General features: G+C 34.7%; 1 protein-coding gene and 1 pseudogene across 2 annotated transcripts; one reads left to right on the forward strand and one right to left on the reverse strand.

Annotated features, from left to right (window-relative positions):
- The first annotated feature begins 277 nt into the window (after window positions 1-277).
- LOC104711721 (BAG family molecular chaperone regulator 4) lies at window positions 278-2,468 on the forward strand. Of its 2 annotated transcripts, XM_010428449.3 has the most exons (5): window positions 278-710; window positions 882-1,147; window positions 1,252-1,398; window positions 1,815-2,002; window positions 2,260-2,468. In XM_010428449.3, the coding sequence occupies exons 1-5, from the start codon at window positions 491-493 to the stop codon at window positions 2,276-2,278; spliced, it is 840 nt and encodes a 279-aa protein (XP_010426751.1). In that variant the 5' UTR covers window positions 278-490; the 3' UTR covers window positions 2,279-2,468. The 2 variants fall into 2 exon arrangements, with proteins under 2 accessions (XP_010426751.1, XP_010426752.1); XM_010428450.3 differs by lacking the exon at window positions 2,260-2,468 and having other exon boundaries at window positions 1,815-2,135.
- Window positions 2,469-5,969: 3,501 nt separating this feature from the next.
- LOC104715560 (uncharacterized) lies at window positions 5,970-7,773 on the reverse strand (annotated as a pseudogene).
- Window positions 7,774-11,102: the final 3,329 nt, after the last annotated feature.

Consider the following 11,102-nt stretch of genomic DNA (forward strand, 5'->3'; position numbering starts at 1 on the left):
AATGTATTTGTGGCGGTTTTGCCGACCTGATTTGGCACAATCCACTCGGCACAGTCGTCTACAACTCAAGGACTGGCTGGTGTTCTATTCAGGGGCCAGTCGGTTGGATCTAAAATCCAGTAGTCAAACTAATTTCTCTAAGCTAAAACTACTGAAAACATAGTTACAATTGAATGTATAGCACCAAAAAAATGAAAATATCTGGTATACTGTACAAACAAACAAAAAAAAATCTACGTTGTTCACACCTCAAATAAGTCTTTAAAAAAATATATATATAGGAAAATAAAAAATAAAAGAAAAGCCGTGTTCCAGGAGTCCGTCCAGTAGAAAAATTGTATGGCTTGAGCGGTGATGTGATGTGAATCATCATCATCGTTTCGTACAAATACTCTTAGAGAAAACCCTAATTTTCTAGCTCCCAAGGGTTTTTAATTTCATTCTCAATTTCTCATACTCCTTACTAATTCCTTTCTTCAAAACGACGACGATGATGCATAACTCAACCGACGAATCGGAATGGGAGGTGAGACCTGGTGGTATGCTCGTCCAACGAAGAGACGACGACGCTGCTCCTTCCGACCAACCTCCTCCTCCTCCCCAGGATCCCGACTCTGCTTCCGCCGCCTTTTCTCAAACCATCAGAATCAGCGTTTCCCATGGCTCATCCTCCCACCACGATCTTCATGTTTCTGCTCACGCCACTTTCGGTAACTAAACAAACGCTTCGATCCGTTTCTGATTTTTCCTTAGTGTGTATAATAATAATAAGGAGTTTATGAGAAAAAATTTCTTGCTAAATCTAGTTTTTGTTGAAGTTCGTTGTGTTATGTGTAGTTAAGATTGATATGTTTAGGCTCGAATGTGGATAATAATAACAGGGGATGTGAAGAAAGCCATTGTTCAGAAAACTGGATTGGAAGCTAGTGAACTCAAGATCTTGTTCAGGGGAGTTGAGAGAGACGATGCTGAGCAATTGCAAGCTGCTGGTGTTAAGGATGCGTCTAAGCTTGTCCTCGTTGAAGATCAGAACAAGAGAGTGGAACAACAACAAGTTGAACAGCCTCCTGTGGTAACTGAAGAGATGAAAAAGGCGATTGCTGCAATTCTTGTAGTCACAGAAGAGGTCGATAAGCTTTCAGATAGGGTGAGGAGATTGATGGCTTTGTTTTATGGTTGTTACTGTAGGAAAGAAGAAATGAGCCAAGGATTGTGATTTTAGCGAATTTTTTGTGTTTTGAAACTTTTTAGGTTGTTGCTTTAGAAGTTGCTGTGAATGGAGGAACTAAAGTTGCAGTAAAGGAGTTTGATATGACTGCTGAGCTTCTCATGAGGCAGTTGCTTAAATTGGATGGCATCAATGCAGAAGGAGATGCTAGGTTACAGCGTAAGGCAGAGGTTCGTTTTTTTTTACTTTGTGTTACTTTCTTCATCTGTATACATAATAAACATGTTTACCGGATTAAGAGTCTTGATAGAGAGGTATAAGATATTAGGGATATATGAGTGTTCAGAAATATATTACTTATATTATACATGGGATACTACAAGACTTTTGTGGCATTGGGATGAGTTGCAATGATCTTATTGGAGACTTTGGTAAGAAGAATCCATTAGGATTCCAATATATCGTTTTTGTTCATTGTACATGTAGACACTATGGTGGTAAAGATACATTTGGATTTTCTTAAGGTTTGGAACGTTTATGTTGTGCTTTGCTGAATTGCTTGAGGTCATTCTTCTATCATAAGTCTAGATTGAGGCATTGAGCTTGAGCATAGATATAGATTGATTGGGTCTGTGTGTGTTGGCAGGTACGTAGGGTGCAAATATTGCAGGAGAGTGTGGACAAGCTCAAGGCAAGATGTTCAAATCCGTTTGTGGATCAGAGTAAAGCCGCAGCTGTAAGCACTGAGTGGGAATCGTACGGAAACGGGGTGGGAAGCTTGAACCCTCCTCCGCCAGCTTCTCCTTCTGCCAATGTAACTCAAGATTGGGAGAGGTTTGATTGACATTTTTATTATTGTTACTACGTACTTTTGCCATAAAGGGAAAAAAATTGATCATTGTTACTGTTTTATCTTTTTGGTATTGTTTAATTGGAAAATGACCATAAAAAGATATCGGTTTTTATCTTTTAATGTCTACATAAAATATGGTAGTATCACTATCAGTATGGATATGCTACCATAAAAATTGCTACATGCTTACTGTTACAGTATTTTCAATGACTTGGGTAATCTACACATTTTCATATAGGAATGACAAACATGGATGATCCGGTACAGTTCGATGGATTACCTAAATGGATTGAATGAGTAATGTGTGGATTTGAATTTGATGTACCAAATTGATCTGCTACAGTTGGATCGATTACCCAATTTGTGTAGTTTTTATTTATCAAATATTTGATGGACCAAATGAGTAATGGTGCAATTCGTATTATTAGTTTTTAAAAAAAAAAGAAATAATTTTATCGGGTTTGGTCAAACGAATCGGAATGGGTTATGCCATGGATGTTGATCATCCAAACTCAATACAAAAATCAAACGATACCGTAGTTTACTACTAATCTACTATCTTGATTCGAAATCATATAATATATGAGATTTCCTAGAAAATCAAAGATAGTTTTATGGCTAAAATAACTTATTAGGTTGAAACATTGCTAACCTGAAACTTTACTAGAGTTAGGAGCTTTTGCCATATGTCATTCAAAATTGTGATTCACAAGTTGTGATACAAACAAATTCACCAAAAAGAGAGAATTGATGTGGGGGAACATTACACAAATAGACAAGTGACGTGATTATATTTTTTTGGGTGGGTAATAATAATAGGTAATGTACAAAGAGTATAGTACGATCCGTGCTTTAGGATAAATAAAAAACCTTCTTATTATTTACCCAAAAAAACTAAAAAGACATTCTTAGCTGTCTCACCCACATGACCACAAGTTTCATTCTTCAATTATATGGAATTTATATTTATGAATATAATATTCGTGTGCCATCACATAAACTAATCAACCCCCAGACAATATCGGACTTAATCATAGCTCTTAGCACAGATTTAATTACGATTACTTCCTTAATTAAGCCATTTATATATAAACGAAATTAACAGTAAAACGTGTTGACATGACTTCGCCGCTTGATGTGGGTGGCAAACGCCATTTGCCGGCTATCTAACAGCACATATAATACTTTCGACAATTTATTATGTTCTGTCTGAATAGGTTTTTTATTAATTTTTTTTATTGATAATAGAATTCTATATTGATTGATAATTTCTTACGTTTTGTATCAGTAACATAATTGGCTTTGGACGAAAATATGAGCAATGAATGTATTTGTTGTGTTTCTTTTTTTCTTTAAAACAAATATGTAACTGTGTATATTATGGACACGCACACCCGCGGGTATGTGGTAGCCTCAACATTTGAAAGAGACTTTTTAGATGATGAATATATAAGTGATAACGACGAATCTCTGCAGAAAATTTTGTTTATGAGAAGATTCTGACAGATCTATGATGATTTTTTTGTTTTGTTTCTGGCACAATAAACTGCCAAATATGTTGTTTGAGTGAATTTGTTCATTAATTATCGAATTCACGAAAAAACTTCTCCAACAATTTGTAAAAACATGTTAAAAAAACATTTATAGTGGCTATTGAAATCGCAATGGAAGTAAATTATTTAACGAATGTTTTTTTCTTAGTTAACAAAAAAAAAGTACAAGTGTTTTATTAATGCGAAGCAGTTACAAATATAACACAAAAAAAGTTGGCATTTTTGTAGAATAACAACACAAAAAATTGATTAAATATATATATATATATATATATATATATATATATATTTCTACAATTCCTACTTTGGAGTCTTTGATAATTTTGTCTTTAATTTCAAACTAGGTACGGACCCGCACGTACCTAGTTTGAAATTAAAGACAAAATTATCAAAGACTCCAAAGTAGGATTTCAAAAACTTATATTAAAGACTCCAAATTAAAGACAAAATTTCAAACTAGGTACGGACCCGCACGTACGTGCTTGATTGATTTCAAAAACTAAGTTTACTATAAGGTTTGTAATATATTATGTACACATAGAGTTACATTTATAGATATAATTATTTGTTAAGTCATTTACAGTTCAAACTTATATTAGTTTGGTTTCATTCAGTTTGTGATTTTTGAAATTTTAAAGATTTAGCATAAAATTATTCACAAAACAACATACCCGAATCTAACGTTTACCGAATTATGATTAATCAGAATTGTATAAAACTTGTAAATTATGAAACAGATAAAAACCATCCAAAAGATTAAAACTTCTCGAAACGAATGACCTAAATTCTTAAGCGGGTCAAACCCATCCCGGTAGTCATACTCCATAAGGGGTATAATATTTTTTTATATTTAAAATTCGTCCCTCAAAATCTTTAAGAAACAATATTAAAATATATATAAGAATTTCTATTTTTTAATATGTTAATTTTAAAATTAAAGAATCTTTAATATACGTTAGTCTTATATATCAGAAATTTTCTATATGAAAAACTGAAAATTAGGATTTGCATAAGTTTAAATATTTTGTAGTTTTAAATAAATTTAAGAGCATATTATAATTTTTTATTATATTATAATACATAAGTTTTGAAAATAATTTCAAAAACATGTAAGGGATAATATTTATTAATATTTGAATAATATTTACCAATTTTAGAATTTATAGTAATAAAATATTATGTATATAAATAAATTGAATAACAATGACAATTTTATGTAATATTATAGAATATTAAGGTCAAGTAATAAATTGGGCACAAAGTTCTCTGGCGACGACACATCAGCTTTTCTTAAAAATTACTTCTCTTTTAATATATAGAGGATAATAACATTAATGAATATAATTAATATTATATATATATATATATATTTGTTTATGACATGCATACTATTATATCTAAATACAAATAGTAACGCAACAATGATAGTATGATACTAATATGACACTCTAGATTTTTATCTAGGGTTTTGATTGATAGACTTAGCTAAAAAAAATGACCTTGTCTTAGCTAGAATAAAACACCAAGCAGAGTAGTAATTAAGCTGAAAAATAATCCAGCTACTCTATTATTAGATGGAAACTTTTGTAGTATTTTTCCATTTATTTTAAGTGAGTTTTTTTTTTTTTCTTTTTTACTTTAGTTTCCCTTTTTTTTTAATATATATGTTGTTTCCTTTTCTCTTCTAATTGCTCGATAAATCTTATCAACCACGGACGTTATTTTATGTTATAACTTATAAGTTACTTGTGCTAAGACAAAAGAAGCATATTCCACCATCAAATCCCCTTTATAATAAAATGGAAGTACACAACATTGTTTTGGTAGACTTTATAATTTTAATAAATAGTTACAAATAGGTTATACATAGATTATGAATTAATCTATATATTAATTGTTATAAATAAAATCTTAATTGTAACAGAAAATCTTAAACAAGTTATTTCAAATTAATAGTTCATGGATATTCCAAACTTTATTTTCGGAAGATCACATATATGATTCCAAATATCTAGAATCACAATATTACCAATTTATTTTTCACAGATTGTATTCATAAACCACATCAATAAAAAAGTTATTAAAGGGATAAAAATATATTCTCAATCATAAAAAAGGAATCAAATCTCGCTAATTTAACAAGATCAATTGTGATCTTCGGGATCGTATTCAGAAATTAAAAATTAAACCTTAATGCTAGATTAGGACCATGCTAGCTAGAGCATGGGTTGAAATCCCTTTTATTTATATTATAATTTTAGAATAAAATATAATTTATATGATTGATTTTAAAAGTTTTTAAGGTCCTAATCTAACATTAATCGTGATCTTCAGAATCATATATTATAATATAAATAAAAGGAATTTCAACCCGTGTTCTAACACGGGTCCTAATCTAGTGATTTGCTAAAAGGCAAAAAGAAACATCAAAAGTAAAAAAGTTCAAACAATATAGCCGGAGAAAATGGTTAAAAAGAAAAAGAAACGCAAACGAAGGCAAATCACACATTTTAATTAGACTAAACAAATAGAGTGAAAAGGCAAAAACAATTGTAAGTTACAAGCATCCTAAAGTAAGTGGTGATTAAAACTCTCAAAGTAAATTAAAGGTCTTAGAGCATGGGCATCGGTTAGGGACGATTTTCGGTCCCTCAATTTTTATATTATTATTATGAAAGTTTCTTATTTTTAGTATGAGCATTGGTGTCTATTTGTATTTGGTCCCCCAAATAAAATAATAATACTTTAAAAGATTAAACATTAATTATTTAAAGTTGAAAAAAAAACATACAATTAAGAAATTAATAACAGAAAATATAAAACATAAAAACATCAAAACAAAAACAAACATTTTATTCAACTCATAGAAATTTTAAAATCAATCTTCATTATCCAGAAGATATCCAAAGTTAGTCCAAATATGCTCAATCAAATCATGTTTTAGTTGGTCATGGGCTTGTTTATCTCGAAGTCTTGTTTGACGAGTAATCGTACTGCTGATATTTGATCCCACACCGGCGGCACCAACGGTATATGTTTGATCCACATGTTCTCCGTGTTGAAATTCAGAAACAATGTTTTGGTAACTGTATGTATGTCGTTCATCTTCGACAATCATATTGTGGAGTATTATGCATGATCTTATCACATTTGTCATTCTGTTTTTATCCCATAAACGAGACGGATTTTTAATAACGGCGAATCTAGCTTGCAAGACTCCAAAAGCACGCTCAACATCTTTCCGCACAGCTTCTTGTTTTTTAGAAAAGAGAAATTTTTTCCTACCTTGTGGAAGTCGGATAGATTGAAAAAAAGTTGCCCAATTTGGATAAATACCATCAGTGAGATAGTACGCTAAATTGTACTCCCTTCCGTCGACAACAAAGTTGACTTCCGGAGCTTGACCGGTTATTATATCATCAAAAACATTAGATCGATCAAGAATATTAAGATCGTTCAAAGTACCTGGAGCTCCGAAAAAGGCATGCCATATCCAGAGGTCATACGAAGCTACCGCTTCCAACACGATTGTAGGTTTTCCGGTTGATCGTGAATACATGCCTTTCTAAGCCGTGGGACAATTCTTCCACCCCCAATGCATACAGTCAATGCTCCCAATCATCCCGGGAAAACCACGTTGTTCATTCTGATAGAGTAGTCTTTCTAGGTCCTCCGGTGTAGGACGTCTTTAGGTATTCATCTCCAAACACTTGGATGATGCCGGCGGTAAACTCGTGCAAACATTTCCGAGCTGTTGAAGCACCAATTCTTACATACTCGTCAACACTGTCAGACGAACTACCATATGCCAATTGACGAATTGCTGCAGTACATTTTTGTATAGGTGATAGACTAGCCCGTCCGGTTGCATCCTGGGTTTGGCGGAAATATTCGATTTCGGTAGAGAGACGTTGGACAATACGCATGAACAAATGCTTGTGCATGCGAAACCGTCGCCGGAATAGATATTCTGGATATGTTGGAGTGTCACTGAAATAATCATTCCAAAGATTATTGTGACCTTCTTCCCGGTTTCTCTTGATAAAAATCCTTTCGTTTGGCTCATTTGGTTCCGGGATATTATGCGAGGCATCATAAATATTTTGTAAATAAGCATCAAAATTATCACCATCATCTCCTTGATAGTGATAATGATCATCATCTCCATGGTAATGATAATGGTTTGAAGATGATCCCATTTGAAGAGAAAAGAAGAGGAAGGAAGAGAAAGGAAGAGACAAAGAGATATTGAAGATAAAGGAAAAAATTCTCTTTTGTTGCTTTGATATGGTTTGAAGATAAGGAAGAAATTCTCTTTTGTTGCTTTGATATGGTGTGAATGTTTGTTGCTTTGATTCTTGTTTGAAGATGGTGTGAATGTTTGTTGCTTCGATTTGCCTTTATATATAATGGAGACTAGTGAGCCTAGATGTGTATCCGTGATAACAAAACAACAAATATTACTAGTCACAAAACAACAACTATCCGTGATACCAAAAATAAAATGTATCCGTGATAACAAAACAACTGTAAACTCGTGCACAAAACAACAAGTATCCGTGAACAAAAGAACATGTTGTAACATCCGCAAACCAATTCTTGTGGTTTTGGTGTGGATGTCGATTGACACCCTTGGTGTATCGATCGACACCATGTTTTCCGGTTTGGTCGGGTTTATTTTTAATTGCTGTTTGGTTCTGTTTGGTTCAATTAAAATCCCTAAATCGCATTATAAGTGTTAAGAGACGAATTAAGGGTTTTGGAGTCTCATTTTTTGTCGCCGTTGAGTGAAAAAGAAAGAGAGAAAGGAGAGAAAACGTTAAGTGATTTTTTCTGGCCTTGATCTTGGTGATTTGGGGGAGATCTGAGGCTGTAGGAGTGATAGCTGTTGCTGGGGACGAAGGAGAAGCTTCTAGAGGTGTTGATTCCATTGTTTCTCAATCCAAACTTCTTGTATTTGAGGTGAGTGCTTGACCATGGTTGATCTAAGCATGAGATCTCTTTTGTTTGGGTGTTTTTCTTGGTTTTTTGTGTTGTTTTGTTGTTTGGGTTTGTTGTTTTCGTGATCCCCGGAGGTTTCTGAGGAAATTGGGTGAGTTTGAGACGGTTTCGAGGTGTTTTGGAAGGAGAGATCGACGTTCGTGTTCGCGCAGATCATGTCTGCAGAAGAGGCATCGATCGACACTAGGAAGCATCGGTCAACACCATTTTGAGGGGCATCGGTCGACACTGTTTAGCATCGGTCGACACTGTTTAGCATCGGTCGACACCATCGTTTGTAGCATCGATCGACACCGTGAGGCATCGGTCGACACTGGTCTCATCCGAGACTTGTTTTCCTGGTTTGATGTATTGTTGTGTGTTGTTTGTTTTGCTTAAACATGAGGGTCTCATATGCTTGTGTGTATAACCTAGTAGATGGGAGGACGGCCTCACTAAGTATTTGTGATAATACTTACGCATCTCAATTGTTGTTTGTGGTGTGCAGGTAAAGGAAAAGTGTGATCGTGGGATCAAAGGCGATGAGGAGGAGGATGTTCTAGAGGCTTGATTGATTGTGGTCTAGCTATTGTTAGGTTGCTAGTATTGAGTTGATAGAGCATTGTAGGATGTTGGAACTTTGCTTTTTCGTTATCGGTTATTGGATTATTGCTGTTGGTATTCTTATTGGATTAATGGAAACTGTTTTATTTGGTTATCCGCGGTTATTGATTGTTGTTAGGATGTTAGTGGGTATGGGACCACTAGTAAATCAAGGTATTAAAAAAAAAAAAACGGGAAGGGTTGTTTCACATGTACACGTGAACAACAAGTTTCCGTGAACAAAACAACAAGCATCCAAACTCTCAACCGAGTTACAACAAGTTACATGAACACCTTAACTAAATGTCTCCAATCTGATTTGAGTAGACATGAACAATATACCTAGAAGGCCTGCGAAATAGCCATTACACCAACAAGAAGAAAATCAGTTACATTTCTAAGTCTATTTTCATTACGTAGCTCAGAAACTACATTCTCCAACTCTGATCTCTAATCAGATTGATGTCTGATTCATAGTCATTGAACAAGGTTAAGTAATCTACCTTCTCAGCCATCACTTCGTATCGTCTATCACTGTCTTGCATCTCTTCCATTACAGCCACATCCCACCACTTGTGAATATGCATCTCTCCATCGTCGACATTTGGACATGTGAAGAACCTGCAATAAGTAAGAGAGTTAGCATAACTACCGAAACTTATACAAGGCTGAGAAATTCAAATCACATACCTTCTGTTGTAGTAGTTGGATAGAATAGGTTGCGCACCACAGTAGCATACCTTTGGGAATCCATGCTCAACCTCAGGTTGTGGTGGGTATTGCCTCGACTCTGCTTCATCCATAAGAATCAAAGCTTATATTTCTCTCTCCGCAGTGTCCTCTGAGTACCTTCTAGCCAGATCAGATGAATCAGGCTGCGAATAGCTATAGTCTTGGCCCATTTGAAGAGAAACCTGAACATAAACAAGAAGAATCAGATTAGACTTAGTGGAACAAATGTTAAAAAGAAATAAAGAGACTGATTAAGTGAATTACTAGAACATTGCAAGACTTATATTGATTTGGTTTAAAACATGGGATACAAAAGCCGAGTTACTAGAACATGAAATACAAATCAAAAGAACAACAAACAACATAGTTAATTGGAATACAATGCATAGAAATTAAGCTAGAAAACAAACAACAAACACATAGTTAATATCAGAAATATTGGGACACTATCTTGTTCATGATAACTTCTTCACTCGCATTCAAGGGTTCCTTTTTGGCTAAGAGAGTGTCTAGGATGGCCAGCTTTTGTAGTTTCTCCTTTTCAGCCAATTCCTCTTTCTTGACATCCCACATGCTCTTATACTCAGGAAGAGTCTTCACGTTAGACGCCGATGCATTGTTCCTCTTTGCCTTCGCAGCCTTGATCACTTCTGGTCTTCTCTCATAGTCCTCGACATTGCAGCTTGATGATTGTGAACCTTCAGCGGCTGGTTTCCTCTTTGTTGCAGGCTGAGATGGGGGCGTGTTAATAGTGTTAAGGCTGAGAAATTTCTGCTCAAACCTTAACAGACGCCAACAATGTTCAAGGTTAAACCGCTTCTTATGGTCAGCGAAGTAGATATCATGTGCATTCTTTATGATATCATTCTCAGAATGACCAGAGCTGTTCATTCTCTCTGCAGCTGCGAATGCGGCATAGAACTTGTTAGTTTGGTCATTGATCTTGTGCCAACACTGCTTACAATGTGTCACCAGCATCTGTTCACCACCATTTCTATCATGTGGAGTGTCAGCATAGTATTTACTAATCCTTTGCCAGAAGCTTCCTCTCTTTTGTTGATTTACAACAATGGCATCCTTTGAAGTGTTGAGCCATGCGGAGATCAAGACTTTATCATCAGCGGGTGCCCATGTCTTTCTCTCCTTGCGTTCCAATGGTGTTTCTTGAGAAAGAGTTGGCGCCTCAGAAGGTTGCAAGCTGTGAAGAGGCATT

Source organism: Camelina sativa, chromosome 9, assembly GCF_030686135.1.
Source record: "Camelina sativa cultivar CO46 ecotype springtype chromosome 9, ASM3068613v1".
Taxonomy (NCBI): Eukaryota; Viridiplantae; Streptophyta; class Magnoliopsida; order Brassicales; family Brassicaceae; genus Camelina; species Camelina sativa.